General features: G+C 45.4%; 1 protein-coding gene across 2 annotated transcripts; it reads left to right on the forward strand.

Annotated features, from left to right (window-relative positions):
* Positions 1–1,011: 1,011 nt before the first annotated feature.
* On the forward strand, positions 1,012–9,717 carry LOC144584720 (cyclin-F-like). 2 transcript variants are annotated; one of them, XM_078381517.1, is made up of 4 exons: positions 1,012–1,083; positions 6,627–6,732; positions 8,744–8,821; positions 9,424–9,717. In XM_078381517.1, the coding sequence occupies exons 1-4, from the start codon at positions 1,034–1,036 to the stop codon at positions 9,583–9,585; spliced, it is 396 nt and encodes a 131-aa protein (XP_078237643.1). In that variant the 5' UTR covers positions 1,012–1,033; the 3' UTR covers positions 9,586–9,717. The 2 variants fall into 2 exon arrangements, 1 of the variants encoding a protein (XP_078237643.1); XR_013539150.1 differs by lacking the exon at positions 1,012–1,083 and adding an exon at positions 5,299–5,425 and having other exon boundaries at positions 9,424–9,556.
* Positions 9,718–19,434: the final 9,717 nt, after the last annotated feature.

The following is a 19,434-nucleotide window of genomic DNA, read 5'->3' on the forward strand; positions in this document are numbered from 1 at the left end:
ATGAGGATAACGAGAAGAAAAACCCACAAGAACCATGAAATGAGATAGTTTTGAAGGCAAACCCTTCAACTGTTTTTCTTCCCAATGACTTGAGACTCATAACCCACCCAACCTCTTCCTTTGTTCTGAGGGAGGAAAACTTGTTTTTAATAGGTTGGCCTCAGTACTCAATCCTGCTTGGGCAACATTTCACTGTCCTTGGCTTGCTTGTAAATATTGCCCAGGTCAGCTACGCAGAATCAATTCTGTGGTCCAACGAAATTAAGGAGGAACAGAGCAGTGTGGTAAACAGTCTGAAGATAAGTGTCATCCACCCTTGTCTTCGTATTTGTTCTGTGGTGTAAAGACAGATCCTTATTGGAAGGGGGTGATTCACTGGATCTAATTTCTATCAGTGGCTGTGGCTTAGTAGATCTCTCTAACGTTCAAATACAGGAGTTTAGGATCTGGTAGCCTCTACATGTTGTTAAGGCTACTGCTCTCATCCTTCTGCCCTTTGGCCGTGCTGACGGGAGGTGGAGTCAAGCAACACATTGAGCAACAGTTCCCACGTGGGTACCCTAGTTGTTCTTAGATTACAACTGCCAGGAGCCCCAGAGGCATGATCAATAGTTAGGGCTTCTGGGGCCTGCAGTCCATCAGTTGCCTGGGGTTCTAGATTTTGAGAATTACCTACGGCAGTGATTCCCAAACTTTTTTTGACTCGCGGCTCCCTTTATTTACTGGCCACTGCCCAAGACTCCCATCAGTACAGCAGGACTGCCTTATCTACAGGATACGGTTTCACCTATCCGCTGCTTAAAAAAAAAATAATAATGGGGAGGGGGGGGAACACAAGAATACACCTTCCCAGGGTGTATTGCCAAGACTGGCCCACTAAATGGAACCAGGGACTATACCATAGATAGCTTTATGGATATGCCTACATGGCTTCTCCGAGAGAAGCCGCTTCCAGAAAAATTGAGAGGTTGCTTTTTTTTCAGGGCTCAGGATGGGCAGTAGAGACTCCCATGCAAACAGGAGGGCAGAAATCATGGGCCAGGGTTCCCTCCCTCCACAATTCACAGAGAAGAGAAACTACAAGTAAGTGTTGTATGTGGTACTGGGGGGTGGGGAGAAGGAAGGGGGAGGGATGAGCTGATTCCATCCAGAGTGGATTTCCCGGTGACCCACAGAGCCATGGTGCACCGTTTGGGAAATACCGGATAGACCAGGGCATGCACAAAGCTGACTAGCCTCTGATGTAATACTTCTCCCAGGAATCTGGAGGTTCTGTTTTTTCAAGTTCAAATTTAATAAGTTGCTATAAATTCTGGTAACTTCACCTTTAGAAATATGTATTTTCTAGGATTTTTCTTTTAATATTTTCAAACTGTGGATAAGTGAATCAGTGGATAGTGATCCTGCAGATAAAGGGGATCTTACTGTATTTGGTGAAGTCAAGTGTTAATAGCTCATGCAATCCTGAGCTCGATGGCCTTATAGACCTCTTCCAACTCCAGGATTCTATGATCCAGGAATATTCTTCTAATTCCAGAAGGGTGTTTGATGTAGCAGAAGGGAGGGGCAGGTGATTTTTTTTACTTGTTCCCCCCCCCCACTGTGCTGCCTGATCTCAGTCCCCAGATTGAGGAGCAGCATCCTGAGCAGGATCAGAAGTGGTTTCGAGGGAAGGGCTTGCAGGAGTAAGGGGGTATTGGGGAGAGTCCTCTTCCCTCCCTTAAAGAAGCAAAAAATGTGTTGTGCTCCACGGACCTAGTCAAACAAATAAATACAGGGCAAATCCATGTAAGCAACTGGAACAGATACATTGCTAGTTAGATCTAAGACAATTAAAGGTTAACAAGTTTTATTTGCCCTAAACTTGTGCAGATGTTAGCCTACCATTCAGATGCAGCTGGGCTACAATTCATGTAAGCTTTATGTTAAATACTGTAAAATCTGTTAGCTGTGACATGTCACAACTCTTTCTTGTAGTTGCTGCAAAACTAGTGTCATCTGCAAGATGTGATTGACTTATTTTAGCTGCCTAGAACTACATGTGTTTATGCAACCATCTCTTGGTCGTATTAAAATGATGATGCTAACCATTTTCAATGCTTTTGTCCCCACCCTCTCCCTCATTAAAATCCAAAGAACAGAAGGTCAGTGTATGCTGCAGATTGGTCAGGTTTTGAAAATTTTGCAAGCATTCCAAGAAAATATAATTTTCAAGTCAACCTTGGGATTTGATTAATAACACTTCACCCATACTCAGTAGATTTAGGTTGACTGTTTTTAGTAGTTTTGGACTAATGGAATAACCGTTTTTGCTTACACAGTAGGCAAAATTCATGCAAAATTGCTTCTCTCCCCCCCTCCGTGTTGTGATGATCATTGGAGTTAGGACAATAGCAACATTTCTTGACAAACCACATTGCTGATCAGTTGTCTTGTCATTTGTGTTATCTGTCAGCCTAGTGCTATAATTATGTCCTTTATATGTATTGGGGGGAATAAACTGCCTTTACTCTTCTGCTATTCTTTGTGGATAGAAACAAATTCTTAAAGCTTGGGTACTGCCTAGGTAAAAAAACAGAACTATTGTGAAGACACAGGCCCCTTGCTTCCCAGATTAATTTGATTGTAAAAGCATGTCTGCTGCATGCATGCACGTATGCCCCCTCCCACACACACAGAGTACTCCTGCATGCATACACCCCACACACATGCTAGACCTGATATGGGCTACTATAATAGAAGCTTTTGGGAAATGCATGACTTTCATCTACTGTCGTTTAGAAGAATTGCTGAATTTTATTATGTTTTTTCCCTCTGGAGGCAAAACAGAATCCCCTAAACACTATTTTAGAACTCATGACCAGTCTATTTTTTTGAACATGCATCTACAGAGAACTCTGTCCCTGGTTATTATCTTCCTGATGGATTTAATTCTCCCCCACCACTGCCAGAAAAAGGCAAAACCTACAGGTAACATACATTGACTTCTAAAACTTTGGGGTGCTGCTGTCCATGCCTTTGTACTAGTATTACTGTAGTTTGTTCAAATAACTGATCAACTTTTCAAGTCAAATAATATTTATTTATTTATTGGATTTATATACCGCCCCATAGCGCTACAAGCACTCTCCGGGCGGTTTACAATTTTAATTATAAAAGGCTACAAATAACTGATCAACTGGTTGCAAATGTAGGTGTAATGCTCCAAGACTACTGCTTCTCAATTTAGAGACCCCTAACCAAGCACCCACTGGTTGATGAGCTAAAAAAAAAAAGCTTTATCAGCTTAAATGCTGAAAGAAGTGGTAAAACTAATATAATGAAGTTTTGTGTCCTTTCCCCCCCTTAAAGTTCATGTTTTCAAATCTGTTTTTCTTTTAAATTGCTGCTACCACACTACTGGAGCTGGGGAAAATGCTAATCAATAAAAACAGAACTATTGTGAAGATACAGGCCACTTTCATCCCAGATTAATTTGATTGTAAAAGCACCAGTCTCCTGCATGCATGCATAGATGCCCCCTCCCATGACCAGTCTATTTTCTTGAACGTGCATCTAGAGAGAACTCTGTCCCTGGCTATTATCTTCTTGATAGAGCTAATTCTTCCCCCACCACTGCCACAAAAAGGCAAAACCTACAGGTAACACACGTTGACTTCTAAAACTTTGGTATTAAAGTAGCTTGCTCATATAACTGATCAACTGGTTGCAAACGTAGGTCTAATACTCCCCCAAGAGTACTGCTGCTCAATTTAGGGACCCCTAACAAGCATCCACTGGTTGATGAGCTAAAAAAAAAAAGCTTTATCAGCTTAAATGCTGAAAGAAGTGGTAAACCTAATACTGTATTCCCCCCCCGAAAGTTCATGCTTTCAAATTTGCTTTTTTTTTTTTAATTGCTGCTATCACACTACTGGAAGTGGGAAAAATGCTAATAAATCTACACTTTAATGGGGATTAAAAAAACAGAACTGTTGTGACGATTCAGGCCCTTTCCTTCCCAAATGAATTTGAATATAAAAGAACCAGTCTCCTCTCCCCCCCAAGCCTAGCTTTGTCGTCAATGGGGGGGGGGGAATGGCAAGGCTTCCCCCAACCCCTCGCTCCACTAACGCTTAAGGCCAGGTCCCTATCTCTGAGCCTTCTTCTCAACTGCGCAAAACAAAATGGAGAAGGTTCTCTCTGGGTTCCCTCTATTTATAGAAGTCAGATTGAGCATGCTCAGTGCCTCCCTCTTTCTTTCTTTCCCTCCCCCCCCATAATGGGGCAGTGAGACACCCAATCAGAAACCCAGTTGGGTTTGAAAAAGGGCGCGCGCGAGCACGGTTGCTAGGAAGAAAATCTAAAAGGAGGGGAAAAAAGGAGGGAAAAAATGAAGCCTTTTATGGGTGGGGGGGCGCAGGAGGGGCCTTTCCGTTCCCTGTCTCCTTCTGTGGGGGGGGGAATCTTCGGTGGGGCTTTTGTGTCTCTCTGTCCCCTCAGGCTCGCCTCTCCCTCCCCCCCCAGTTGTGGTCGTTTTTCCTCCTCTCCCCCCTATCACCTTCTTCAGCCGGATGCGACCCCCCCTGCCCGAAACCACTTTTGTTGGAAAGCTTTGGGGAAGGGGGACTTTTTGTGTGGGGGAGGGCGAAGGAGGAGGACAAGGAGGGGGCTGCAAAGGGGTGGGGGTGGGGGACGATAGGAGGGGGCCCAGAGAAATGGAAACCAACTATGTAGGACTGGAGACGAAAGTTTTCAATGAGGTGGTCTCTCAGACATTGCTGTGCCAACTTTGGCAGAAGGTAGTGGGTGAAGCTGTTACTTGCTTGTGTAATGTGGCATAAATTTAATAAATAAATAAATAAATAAATAAATAAATAAATGATGTGTGTTTTTTTGTGTTTGTGGGGAAAGAAAGGCGGGAAGTCATGGCGGGGCCCAGATCCCGATACTCTGAAGGGGCAGGTGGGACCCCCCCCCCAAGCAAGGTGCTTCTCCCCGTCTCCTTCTGTGGGGGGGGAATCTTCAGAGGGGCTTTACGCGACCCCCCTCACCGAAACCACTTTTGTTGGAAAGCTTTGGGGAAGGGGGACTTTTTGTGGGGGGGCGAAGGAGGAGGACAAGGAGGGGGCTGCAAAGGGGTGGGAGTAGGGGGTGGGGGATGATAGGATCACAGATCCCCTGCCTCCCCCATAACAAAAGTGACAGAAGGGCAGCAGCAACTTGATCACAGGATCTTGTCATTCATGTGTCCATCATCTATTCTCTGGTCTTCATAACAAAATCATCTTTTTTAAAATAACTTGCCTCGCCACCTCTCTCTTTTTCGTTTCTTCAGCAGCCCCCTTTTGTCTGACTTTTCATTCGCCCACCTTGGTCCCTCAGTGGAAGCGGCTGCAAAGCTGTGGTCCACGAGAGCCTGGAAGCGGAGGGTCAGCTGCAAAAAGTAAGCTGGCTCAGTGGGTTGCTTTTGGACCTTGGTCGCTTCAGGCTTTTGGTCTTCATTTTATTGCAGACTTAAGCCTAGACTCCACAATGACAGGGAGGGGGAATGGCCCATGCAGTACATGTTCTATGGGGCAGTATTTTCAGTCTCTGAAGCCATGGCAAGCCACACCACACTAAAAAGAATTTTAAACTTCCTTTAAAAATCAAAATCAGATGTCCACTTCTGTTTTGGGGAGTACGAGATGTCCACTTCTGTTTTGGGGAGTACGATGCCTTATTTAAGGTAAAAAAAAAACCTACTTCTAGAGGTTTCCAAGGCCAGAAAAACATGTTTTTCCCCTTTAAAGCAAGTCACTGGGGGGCATCATAGCCTATGGGGAGGTTGCCAAAACAGCTCTGAGGCTGCCCACTGCCCAATACAGTTTGCCATCTGCTTGGGGTAGCCATCTGATGCTTGGCTGTGAAAGAACTGTAGACTTTGCTGCTGGTTACTCAGCAGTGTCCTCAGAATCCTCTATGGCAGTGGTTCCCAACCCTGGGGTCCCCAGAAATCTTTGCCAGTAGCTGTTTTGGGCAAGCTTTTTGGGAGGTGGGGGTCCAAGAACATCTGGAGACCCGAGGTTGGAAACCATGTTAGCCTTGATCACTGGGTCTTGTGGGAACTGAAGTCCCGAAACATGAAGCAGCCAAAAAAGGATAGCCTGCCAAAGGTTCCCAGTTATGGTTATTGCTGGTTTTTTGGGCTCTTTGGCAGTGTTCTGAAGGTTGTTCTTCCTAACGTTTCGCCAGTCTTTGTGGCCGGCATCTCCAGAGCACAGCTCTAAACTAACTTTAACACATAGTCTTAAACTTTAACACATAGTCTTAAAGCTTTAAACTAACTTTAACACATAGTCTGGCTCAGTCTCCACATGTATCTTGGAAGTACATTTTTTTAGCGGTGAATAAAGTATATACACCAGTCTAGAAGGTGAGAAGCAATGTTTTCTGTTTTTAAATTTGCTTATATGTGAAGAACTCTGGCTCAGATGAGCTGCAATCAGTTTTTGCTGAATTGCCTATCTTTAAATACTTGCGTTTGCTAAACCTTAGCAAATGGTTGCATTTGAGACTGTGGAATGAACACTCCAGGTGGGTGGCTTTTCACTTTACTGTAACGGAAGAGTTGACATAAATAACTTTGATGCTTGTCGCTTTAGGAGGAGGAGAAAAGAAAAGAAGCTTTTGGAAATGTTTGAGGACTCTTCAAAGCCGGGTTGCCTGCACAGCTCCTACCTCCTCTGGGAAAATAACGGAAAAGTTGCTGTGAGTGTGTGTGCTTTGTCATGCAAACACGAGGGAGGGAAAGGCTGGAGGGCGAAAGCAAGACATCTCCTAGGAAGAGGCAAACATTGCCTAGGGCAGCTGTTGTGGAGGGGCAGAAGAATAGAAGGAAGGTTGTAATATTCATTTAGGGTGGAGAGCTATCTGGAGTTCTGCTTTTTTGAGGACTGGAACACTTGTCCCTGGGATCTGGTTCAGGGGACTTGTCAAATTCCCTAAGGCAAGGTTGTGATGATCTCTGCCTATGTTTTGTTGTGTTTCTCTGCAATTTCTTCCCAGTCTTGTTTTCTCTTGGGTTTTGGAACTTGGTGAGGAAATTCATTTGTCTTTTAGACATCCAACCTATTTTGTGGATCTTGATGTGCACTTTGCCAGATACGTGCATTTCCCCCAATGGTGCTTGTGCCTAGTACAGTAGTTTAGTCGTGTCCAACTCTTCGTGACCCCATGGACCAGAGCACGCCAGGCCCTCCTATCTTCCACTGCCTCCCGGAGTTGTGTCAATTTCATGTTGGTTGCTTCGCAGACCCTGTCCAGCCATCTCATCCTCAGCCGTCCCCTTCTCCTCTTGCCGTCACACTTTCCCAACATCAAGGTTTTTTCCAAGGAGTCTTCTCTTCTCATGAGATGGCCAAAGTACTGGAGCCTCAGCTTCAGGGTCTGTCCTTCCAGTGAGCACTCAGGGTTGATTTCCTTTAGAACTGATAGGTTTGTTCTCCTTGCAGTCCAGGGGATTCTCAAGAGCCTCCTCCAGCACCACAATTCAAAGGCATCAATTCTTCAGCGGTCTGCTTTCTTTATGGTCCAGCTCTCACTTCCATACATCACGACAGGAAAAACCATAGCTTTGACTATTCGGATTTTTGTTGACAAGGTGATGTCTCTGCTTTTTAAGATGCTGTCAAGATTTGTCATCGCTTTCCTCCCAAGAAGCAGACGTCTTTTAATTTCGTGGCTGCTGTCTCCATCTGCAGTAATCATGGAGCCCAAGAAGGTAAAATTTGACACTGCCTCCATATCTTCCCCTTCTATTTCCCAGGAGGTGATGGGACCAGTGGCCATGATCTTAGTTTTTTTGATGTTGAGTTTCAGACCGTTTTTTGCACTCTCTTCTTTCACCCTCATTACAAGGTTCTTTAATTCCTCCTCGCTTTCTGCCATCAGAGTGGTATCATCTGCATATCGGAGGTTGTTGATGTTTCTTCCAGCAATCTTAATTCCAGTTTGGGATTCCTCCAGTCCAGCCTTCCGCATGATGTATTCTGCATATAAGTTAAATAAGCAGGGGGACAATATACAGCCTTGTCGTACTCCTTTCCCAATGTTGAACCAATCAATTGTTCCATATCCAGTTCTAACTGTTGCTTCCTGTCCCACGTATAGGTTTCTCAGGAGGTATATAAGGTGGTCAGGCACTCCCATTTCTTTAAGGACTTGCCATAGTTTGCTGTGGTCCACATAGTCAAAGGCTTTTGCATAGTCAATGAAGCAGAAGTAGATATTTTTCTGGAACTCTCTGGCTTTCTCCATAATCCAGCGCAAGTTAGCAATTTGGTCTCTAGTTCCTCTGCCTCTTCGGAAACCAGCTTGTAACTATTTGCTACCTTATCCATTTGCATTATAAAGAGCACACAAGGCTGTGTGTACATTGTTTCTTGGAAATTCATTGGAAGGCCTGCAAACGCATGCATTCCCAAGGAAAGTCCCCCAGGCTCAGCCATTCATGAGGGATGCAAGACTGTTCAGTCCACTGAAATGTGTTCCCATCCTTAGCTGACAGTGTGACCCTGAATGGCACATCCCTTACCTTCCAACTGCAGTGGGCGTGCTGGGTATGAGACATGCCTTTGGTATCTTAGTCTAATCTTGAGCATCTCTCTGTACTCCTATCTCTTGAGTGCTGGAAGGACCGATGCCCTGTTCATTACATAAAGCACCCAGTTATCCTTTATTTGCTCATGTTTTGTTAAGACTGCATCTCCTATTTTTGTAGATGTCTGATCCTGGTCGATATCTCCAGAGCCTCAGGAAACTCGGGGATTATGCAGCCAAGGGCTCCTGGGATGCACAGGTACGATCATTCCTCTTGGATCTAAGCTTGGTGCACAAGGGGAGCTGCTTCCTGAACTCACTCGGTTCAGCTGAGTACCTGAAGCTTCTCTGCCCTCTCAATTTTCTTCAGTGCCCCAGAGCGATAGACTGCACTGCATGCTTCAGGCAGGACTTGGAAAAAGCGAAACGCCTGGAGAGCCACGCCTAGAATCCAACAATGAGTGAGGCCGGTGGTCAAATCATGGAAAATGTCATCCCCAAAAGAAGTTCTGGCTTTGGAGCATTCCAAAAAGATTCAAAATTCAATGGCCTCCCAGGGGAGGCTGGGAAGGAGGGCCCCAAAAAGCGCTGGCGTGGATGGACCCTTTGCTGCACCAGTGAAGGAAGGGTGCTCATCCCAGTCTTGCTTCTTCCCCACCCCAAGGGCTGTGTCATTAACATATACAAAATGCTCCAGCTATTATTTGTCTTGCTCACGGTGCCCTTCGGGGGGGGGGGAATCTCCTTGTTTGTGGCTGGTAAAATGCCATATTTTATACCTTCCCTCTTGATCTCCGGTGTGTATCCTTCATTCATTCATTCATTCATTCATTCATTCATTCATTCATTCATTCATTTTAGATTGCACTAGCAAAAGTTTGTGGAAATGGAAACCAACTAGGACTGGAGACGAAAGTTTCCAATGAGGTGGTCTCTCAGCTCTTCCAAACCTCCCTCCCGCTTAACAAGCAGAGCATCTTCACCATCCAGAAAGGAATGAATGAGACAATGCAGCTTTCCTAAGGAACTGTCAAGTGAAAGAGAAACGGCTGCCAACTGTTACTCGCATTTATTGGATGCCTGCCTGCCCTATTGCAGTGCTCTGCAGGATGGTGTACACCTGTTTGCTAGATTGCTAGAAAATGAGCTCCTTTTCTTTATGGAATTCTCCTCTCGCCTTTTGGGGAAGCATAAAATTGCCCCTTCAAAAATAGCAAGGTAGTTTCTGATAGAAAAGTCAGCTTTTTTAAAGAGATACCCAGCAATAGCACCATAGTGTCTTTAGGTGCTAAGCCTTTAGCAGATGTAGTCTTCAGCAATTTCCTCCACCGTTGGATAGCAAAGCTAGACAAACCGTCTTCTAAGGACATATCCCTGAGGTTAGGACATTAGAACTTTCCATGCTGGCCAGGGACGATGGGAATCACATTTCTTGGGTGCCATTTTGAGGCTGGAGAGAACTGTTGGTTGTGGGAACTGTGTCTGATCGGTATTCTGCTCTCCCACTCTCCTGTTCCCTGGCCCTTCGGCATTCTGGGGTTGTGTTGATGGCAATAACGATTCTAGATGTGGCTTTTAAAAATGTTTCAGACATTCCTGTGCCAACTTTGACAGAAGGCAGTGGGTGAAGCTGTTGCTTGCTTGTGTGATGTGGTATAAATAAATAAATAAATAAATAAATAAATAAATAAATAAATAAATAAATAAATAAATAAATAAATAAATAAATAAATAAATAATGCGGGTGGCTTCTTTTCAAAGACAATTATGTTTCCTGTTTCAGATACATCCTGATTGACTGGCTGGTAGAGGTGGCCACCATGAAGGATTTCTGAAGCTATTTGCAAAGGCTTTCATGGCCGGGATCTAATGGTTGTTGTGGGGTTTTCGGGCTTTTAGGAGACTGGCGAAACGTTAGGAAGAACAACCTTCAGAACACGGCCAAAGAGCCCGAAAAACCCACAACAACCAATGATTTCTCAAGCTTTTGTCTCCATATGACTGTAGGACGTGTGGATCGGTACTTGTAAATAAGACCTGTACCCAGGGCTTGTCTTCAGCTTTTGGGAATTACGTGCATGGTTATTTATACATGGTAAGATTCGTTACTGGTAGAACAGTTGTTTGCCAGTGTTTTCTGGGACGAAATCAAGGCATGCAAAGTTTTCTGAATGTTGTAGCAGTGGCAACTAATCATGTCTCCTGGTATCTTTCCTGGAATTGTCCATGTGTGAGTCACACTCCAAACAGCAGCTAGTTAGGCAGAGGGTGGATTTGTCTATAATAGAAATGTGGAATCTATAAAAAGTCTGCGCTTACTCCAGAAGGACTCAGATCATTATTAGAACCAGGAAAAAAAGCACTGGATGTTAAATATCACCCAATATAGTATTTTCCTAGATGAATATCAGATCACTTCCCGGCTCGTCAAAATGAGATCTACATTTGGAAGAGAGGTTAAAGATAACAAGGGCGCTTTAGGGCTTCCTCACAGCAAGAAAAGGAATTCAGCGTTGGTAGATCTGCTTTGGAAAGATGATGGGGCAATACTAACGGGGGACAGAAAGAAGGCAGAATCACTGAACACCTCCTTTGCCTCTGTTTTCCCCAAAAAAAGAAGCTGGAGCAGGAAGAATAAAGGAGGAGTTAAGGGAGATGTTGTGTGCAATGGGCACAGAGGTCATGTGGACACACCTCACTGATTTTAAATGGATTCATGTCTTGAGAGCCAGATGACATGCATCCGAAGGGTACTAAAGAAACTTGCACAAGGAGTAGCAGAGCCCCTGTCTCGAAATGTATGGGAACTCTTGGAGAAGAGTTAATGTTCCTGATGATGGTAGGACAGCAAATGCCACCCCCATCCTCAAGCAGGGGGAAGAAAAAGGATCTAGACAACTATGGGCCTGTTGGTGTGACATAAGTACTGTACCAGGAAAGGGCCTAGAACAGATCATCGTCTTTAAGCACTCAGAATCTAGCACAACTTTCCAAAAAAAAGTCATGCCTTTATACATTGTCATTTAGTCATTTCCGACTCTTCGTGACCCCATGGACCAGAGCACGCCAGGTCCTCCTGTCTTCCACTGCCTCCCGGAGTTGGGTCAAATTCATGTTGGTCGCTTCAGTGACACTATCCATCCAACTCATCCTCTGTTGTCCCTTCTCCTCTTGCCTTCACACTTTCCTAACATCAGGGTCTTTTCCAGGGAGTCTTCTCCTCTCATCAGATGGCCAAAGTTTTTATTTACAAGGCATGTTTTGTTATTTCCCACACCTTGTTCCTCACCTGAAAGATTTCAAGTCAGAATGTTTGTACTATTTCAGAGTACCCTGTCATTTGTTTTTTGAGCATTTATTGTATGGTGAACAAAACCTGTCCTTTCTTATCTGACATTGAGGACATCACTTCCCACCAAATGTGATCTACAGTTTTCAAAAATGATAGATTTAAAACCAGAAAAGAAACACCATCTATACATTGGCCTCTATGGAATACTACTGCTGTTTGGCTTAATATTAATCCATCTATCTACAATACTGTACTCCCTACCTTTACTAACTGTCTGATTTTTTTTTCCAGGCAGGGTTTCTATAATAATTTTCTTTATATTTATTACCATAACTTAGTTTTCTGTTGTCATTTTCTCAATCGTCCCAACAGAAAAACGGTGGTGTTCATAATAAACAAAGCAGCATTTACAAAATTAATTTTCTTTCGCCAGTGCAATGTCCTTAAATTCTTTCCCATGCACACTTCCTATAAATACATCTATTCAGAACCAAAGACAGCAGGATGTCTGATTGGATCTATCGTGCTGGGTCTTCTGTGCCCTGACCCCAGCAGAAGAAAAACTGTCACACTCAGGATGATCCTTAGCGTTAGATAATAATATTTTTTTTCAGCTTCTGTTTATTTCTCTCCAGTTTTTTCACCCTCAACCAGTCCTTTACCCACATCAGACACTGATCTAGAGCCCAATAATCTGGGATCAACAACAGCGAAGGCCTTCTCCTGTGTACCCACCAAACTCTCTTATGAAGGTGGGGGACTGAGAGAAAGCCCTCCTCTGATGACCTGAGTAGGCTCATAAAGGGATGACACAATCCTTGACAGAATTGGACCCAGGCCATTTAGGGCTTTATAGGTTGGAATCAGCACTTCGAATTGTGCCAGGAAATAGATGGGCAGCCAGTGGAGCTGCTGTAACGAGGGGGTCGGGGGGGATGTTATGGGATCCCTGTGACCAACTCCATTCAGCAATCTGCCAGCCATGTTTTGGAGCTGCTAAAGTTGTGGAGCACTTTCCAGAGGCAGCCCCACATAGAGAGCATTGCAGTAATCCAGCTGGAATGTAACTAAGCCCGGTGTCACCATGCTGAGATGAGACCCCTCCAGGAACAGCTGCAACTGGTGTCCTAGTTTTAATGGTGCAAAGGCACTTTTGGCCACTGCTGAAACCTGGACATCCGGGCCTGGAGACGAATCCAGGACCGCTCCTAAGCTGCACAGTTATGTCTTTAGAGGGAGCAAGGACCCATCCAGCGCAGGCTGCCTTTTAACTGACCAGGAGCGCCTCTGTCATGTCTGGAGGAAGTTCCAGTTTTTTCACCCTCAACCAGTCCTTTACCCACATCAGACACTGATCTAGAGCCAAAACAGTTTCCTCAGATTTAGGTGGCAAAATGAGCTGGGTGTCATCTGCATTCTGGTGACACTGAACCCCAAAACTCTGGGCAGCCGCTCCCCTGTTTTATGTAGATGTTAAATAACTGAGGAGACAGAACCCTGAGGGACCCTTCGGGCTAGTGGATACCCCAGCACCACCGTCTGCGTTCTTTCTTCCAGGAAGGACTGGAGCCATCTTAAAACGGGGCCTCCAGCATCCATCCCAGAGAGAGAGAGGACAGAGGAATACTATGATCAGTGGTGTCGAAAGCTGCTGAGAGGTCCAGCAGAACCAACACACCCTGCCCAGCTCCCGGGGTAGGTCCTCCACCAAGACGCTAAGCAGTCTCCGTCCCACAACCAGGCCTGAATCCAGATTGAAACGTATCTAGATCATCCCGCTCATCCAGGGACCCCTGAAGCTGAGAAGCTGCTTGTTCTGCTAACATCTTGTACAGTGGTGCCTCACTTAACAATGTTAATTTGTTCCAGTGAAATTGCTGTAGAGGGAAAGCGTCGTAAAGCGAAAATAAAAAACCCATTGAGACGCATTAAAACCTGTTTAATGCGTTCCAATGGGCTAAAAACTCACAGTCCAGCGAAGATCCTCCATACGGTGGCCATTTTCGCTGACTGTATAGCAAGGAATCCGTCCCTAAGCACAGCGGGGAGCCATTTTGAGCATCCGGTGGTGATTTTGAAAACCCAACGATCAGCCATTTTGACAGTTGTAATGCGAAGAATCGGTTCCCGAAGCAGGGAACTGATCTTCGCAAAGCAAAAAAAAACTATTTAGGCCATTGTTTTGCGATCACAATTGAGATCGCAAAACCATCGTCGTGAAGCGGATTCGTCGTAATGTGGAGTAATCGTTAAGCAGGGCACGACTTTCTTACGAAAGTGACCTTTAAAGTGACCTTTAAAAAATCAGAGAGAGAGAGAGAGAGAGAGGCGTGCTTTCTAGCAGCCGGGACCACCTCTTGGCCATTTACAACATCTTATTAAACAGACCCAGCAGGGAGAGGTTGTCTTTGCATGCTGTCATGTTGACTTATAGCGACCCTAACAGGGCTTTCAAAGTACTGTATATGAGATATTCAAGGAGTGGTTTTACCAGTTCCATTTGCCCCAGTGAGTTTCCACCGCCAAGCAGGGATTTGAACCCGGGTCCCCTGAGGCCTAGTCCATCCCCTCTGCCCACTGCACAACACCGCATGACACTCAGCACCAGACAGGAGGTAGCGGTTGGCCAACGGCCATCTCTGAGCAAAAAACAGACAGGAGGAAACCCGTCACTTGTGATGAGAACGGTGTGTGTGTTAGGGAAACATAATGCAGGTGGTCTTTCATGTTTGAGACACCAGGGTTGCAAAGAAATCTCACGCTGAAATTGTGAAGGCAAACAGGCAACAGAAATTCCCTAAATTTAGATTTCAGACCAACACGTGCATACAAAGGCTATCAAAAAGAGAAACAGTGGCTTGTCTTTAAGCTCCCACCACATTTTTGTTTCTTGTTTTTATCTGGAATGCTTGCCCCGACTACAACTGCTACTTCTTTGTCAACAAAATTTGGATTGTTTAAGGCAGTATTTGCTGCGGGGGGGGGGGGAGACTGTGAAGCATTTCTACACATCCATGATATGCTGAGGTTGTGCAAAATTCAGGTTGTTGCATCCCCCACCCCACCCAAAAAATACACTGAAGCCGCAGGAAAGGCCAGTCCCACTGCTGAGAGGGGTGGATCATTTCACCTAAAAGAACATAAGGAAATGAGAGAAAACTACATTTCTCCAGCGCTTCTTTTGAAATCAAAGTTCTCCTGAAAATAAAGAAGAAGAAGAAAAGGAACCCAACGGGTGTGAGGATTTCCCCCATAGGCCTGCTGGGTTGTAAGAGTTTCCTAAAGGCAGAGAGGGAGAGAGAATTCAGAAACCTATTTGATTATTTTTGCCTCTTCCCATCTGCAAAACTGCTGCAACCCAAGATAAAACATCTCCTTAAAATGCAATAAATGACACCCTGTGTAGAAAACGTGTTGCAACAGACAGGGGTGTCTGTCGAGTGCACAAAGAAAGAGAGACAGAGGCGGAAAAGTGTCCATAAAAACCAAGAGGCCTTCCCACGGAGGAGAAGTGAAGCCACCCCACACATTGTGGAGCGGGGGGGGGGAGGCGTGGATGGGCGTTTGGCCAGACCACCCAGAGGACAGGCAGATGGGAGACTGACCTTGTGAAGTTTGCTGGCAGAGCCCTAGGAAGCACCTTTTAGCGGCCATCATCCCACCCGCCTTCCTGTAAGACCCCTGACTCCATTTAGAGGCCTCTTCTGAAATACAAAGCCCTAAACGGTTTAGGGCCTCACTATTTGATGGCACGCTTTCTCCCACCAAAATCTGCCCGTATCACTCGATCTAGTTAGGAGGTGCGACTGAGGAGCCTAATGCAGAGAGAAGTCCGGAAGGAAAAAACAAGAAACCGGGCCTTCTCGGCAGTGGCTCCTCGGTCATGGAATAATCTACCTTCATAGATCCGTATGGCCCCCTCGCTGGGTATTTTTAAAAGCCAATTAAAAACCTGGCTATTCAGACAGGCCTTCCCTCCGGGCACTATTTAATCTATCTTCTTGATTAATGATTAATTTTTCTTGGATATAGATGGACCTAGGGACCAAATTGCTAACTTGCGCTGGATTATGGAGAAAGCCAGAGAGTTCCAGAAAAACATCTACTTCTGCTTCATTGACTATGCAAAAGCCTTTGACCGTGTGGACCACAGCAAACTATGGGAAGTCCTTAAAGAAATGGGACTGCCTGATCACCCTATCTATCTCCTGTGAAACCAATATGTGGGACAGGAAGCAACAGTTGGAACTGGATATGGAAACACTGATTGGTTCAAAATTGGGAAAGGAGTATGACAAGGCTGAGGAGAAGGGGACGACAGGACGAGATGGTTGGACAGTGTCATCGAAGCGACCAATATGAATCTGACCCAACTCCGGGAGGCAGTGGAAGACAGGAGGGCCTGGCGTGCTCTGGTCCATAGGGTCACGAAGAGTCGGACACGACTAAACGACTACACAACAACAAAATAGATGTTATTTTAATCAGTTTATTTTGATTGATGTACGCTGCCCCCCATAGTCGTTGAATTACTAGATAGGTGAGATATAAATATAATAAATAAATAAATAAATAAATAAATAAATAAATAAATAAATAAATAAATAAATAAATAAATAAATAAATAAATAAATAAATAAATAAATAAATAAATAAATTCTGTCCTTGAGCCAGAAAACATGACACAGTGACGTTTAGGAAGAGGAAAGTTTGAAGAAAAAGTGCTTGGGGTGGCCTACCCAGCAGGGCTGTTAGCAGGACCACCGACACTGTATGAACACTGTATGAAGGACCCCCCCCCCAAAAAAAAGCAAAACACATGACGTTGGGGTCAATCCAACCTCAAGAGTCTCCCTTCCCCCCCTCCCATGCCCATTTTCCCGCCCACCTTGGCTTGACATCAACCCTGCCAGGGAGGCCAGGCTAAGACAGAAAGGGGAGGAGGGAGGCTCCTCCAAGAGTGCCGGGGGGGGCTTGAACCCACACCCCCGAGTCCGATGTCAGATGCACCGCAAACCTCCAGAACAGACCTGGGCAAAATGCAGCCCTCCAGATGTTGTTGAACTGCAAATTTTAATACTCCTCACTATTGGCTGTGTGGGCTAGGATTGCTGGGAGCTGCAGTTCAGCATCATCTGGAGGGCCGCATTTTGCCCAGGTCTGCTTCAGAACTAGCGGAGATGAACACAAAACCCCTCCAAGGCCACATCCCCACGTCCTCTGAAAGCGGCACAGGGGGGTCATCACCCTCTTCCCCCGAAGCCTCAATTCTACAGTCATGAAAGCCCCCCTTTGGTATTTGGCAGACCTCCTTCTCCCACCCAGATCTACCCGAATTACTCGGCATAGCCAGGAAAGATGGCTGAGGGGCCTAACGCCAAGAGAGGCCCGGAAAGAAAGAACAAGAAACCGGGCCTTCTTGGCAGTGGCCCCTCGGCTGTGGAACACCCTTCCAACAGAGATCCGCCTGGCTCCCTCGCTGGGTGTTTTTAAGAGCCACTTAAAAACTTGGCTGTTCAGGCAGGCCTTCCCTCCTGACAATTCTTGAATTCTCTTTCTGCTCTTTCATTCCTCATCTTGATCATACTATATTATTGTTTAAATTAATATGATTATGACTGCCTTTGATTACGATTGTAAGATTTTTATTGTCATTGAATGATATTTTATGATTTTGTAAGCCACCCCGGGTGGGGTATAAATCGAATGAATAAATAAAATAAAATAAATAGTTTACTCCAGAGAACGAACGAACGAACACACGCACGCACGCACGTGCACACACACACACACACACACACACACACACACACACACACATACACTTTTGCCATGCTGCTGTCATGCATACACTCCTCTTGAGGCCTCAGCATATGTATAACACACCCTGCCAGTTTGATGCAGGACGTGATTTCTCTGGATATGTGGAAGATCACAAGACAACCCCTCTGTTGGGAGCAACTTTCCAGCCTGAAAGAATCAGGAGGTTGTTTATTACCGCTTCGCTGGCTAGAGGCAACTAATCCACCAGAAACGTGGGGAGAGAAAGGGCCCAACCAGCAAGGAAACCAGAAGGCAGTTCAAAGGCAGGTCACAATGTCCTTTGACTGGACAAGAAAGCCTGTTTTAACTGCCTATGGGCCAGCAAGCCTTTTTACCTTTCTCTCTCTACCTGCTGCTTTTCAGTGAATGGCTGGATCCCATTCACTGGGACACCTGTTGGGGCCTGCAAGAATGCCCGGCATATTGCCTCTTCAAACAGTTCAGCTGGAACATGTTGCCCTGGGGGTGCCAAGGATAAGATTCATGACTCCTTGCACCTCAAAGCAGGACAGAAGTGTTACATGCCCCCCTAACCCTTGATGCACACTGGTGTCCGTCCCAAACTCTGATCTTGGCTCCCGTTCTAGGGCGTCACCTCTGCTCTGGAGGCACTTTGTGGGTTTGGGCAGCTCACTCTTCCAGATTCTCTTCACCACTTACCACAGGTAAGGGTAAAGGTTCCCCTTGACAATTTTTGTCCAGTCGTGTCCGACTCTAGGGGGCGGTGCTCATCCCCGTTTCCAAGCCATAGAGCCAGCGTTTTTCTGAAGACAATCTTCTGTGGTCACGTGGCCAGTGCAACTTAGACACGGAACGCTGTTACCTTCCCACCGAGGTGGTCCCTATTTATCTACTTTCATTTTTGCATTTTGCATGCTTTCAAACCACTAGGTTGGCGGGATCTGGGACAAACGATGGCCGCTCACTCCGTCACGTGGATTCGATCTTATGACTACAGGTGTTCTGACCTTGCAGCACGGAGGCTTCTGTGGTTTAACCCGCAGCGCCGCCACGTCCCTCAAGGGGGACACAAATAGCAAGATTTCTCTGTGCGTAGTAGAGGAAGCTTTGCAATACATTGACAGAAAATTCTCAAATCAAACTAGAGATGTAAAACTAGAGATTTAGGTCTTCTAAAAATCTGAGCCTGAGAATACTTTATGGAAAACTCCGTAAGGGTGGTATTTAGTTGGGCTAGTTTGGTAAAGGCGGCAGAACTAAGACAACAGACAGCTAGAACATTTTCAATTGTAGTTTGATCAACTGAGTTGATAAAATTATGCGGGGGATGGATCAAGTGGAGAGAGGGAATCTCTTTTCCCTCTCACGCAATACCAGAGCCAGGGGACATCCTCTCCAATTGAGAACCAACAAAAGAAAATATTTATTGACATAGTGTGTTAGTCTGTGGAACTCCTTGCCACAGGATGGAGTGAGGGCATCTGGTCTAGATGTCTTGAAAAGGGGGCTGGAGAGATTCCTGGAGGAAAAATTCATTTCAGGTGACAAGCCATGATGGGGATGTACAATCCCCAGGCTTCAAAGGAAGTTACCTCCATATGTCAGAGGCAGGGGAGGGGGATCAGGAGACAAGGATCTCGTTGGAGACAAGGATCTCCACAGGTAACCTTATTGTTCAGACTTCTTCGTTACACATGGTCTGTGTCCATTCTAGCAAACATTTTTTAAAAAGAAAAAAATGCATAAAAATGCTGCTTTCCGTTTTATTCTCAGAACAACCCTTTAAAAAACGGGGG

Source organism: Pogona vitticeps, chromosome 13, assembly GCF_051106095.1.
Source record: "Pogona vitticeps strain Pit_001003342236 chromosome 13, PviZW2.1, whole genome shotgun sequence".
NCBI lineage: Eukaryota > Metazoa > Chordata > Lepidosauria > Squamata > Agamidae > Pogona > Pogona vitticeps.

Bases quoted from the DNA above. Each gene is read 5' to 3' on its own strand.
- LOC144584720 (XM_078381517.1), top strand. From the start codon at position 1,034: ATGGGCCAGGGTTCCCTCCCTCCACAATTCACAGAGAAGAGAAACTAC. The intron at 1,084-6,626 runs GTAAGTGTTGTA...TTGTCGCTTTAG, and splicing joins ACAGAGAAGAGAAACTACAA to GAGGAGGAGAAAAGAAAAGA. The intron at 8,822-9,423 runs GTACGATCATTC...CATTCATTTTAG, and splicing joins AGGGCTCCTGGGATGCACAG to ATTGCACTAGCAAAAGTTTG.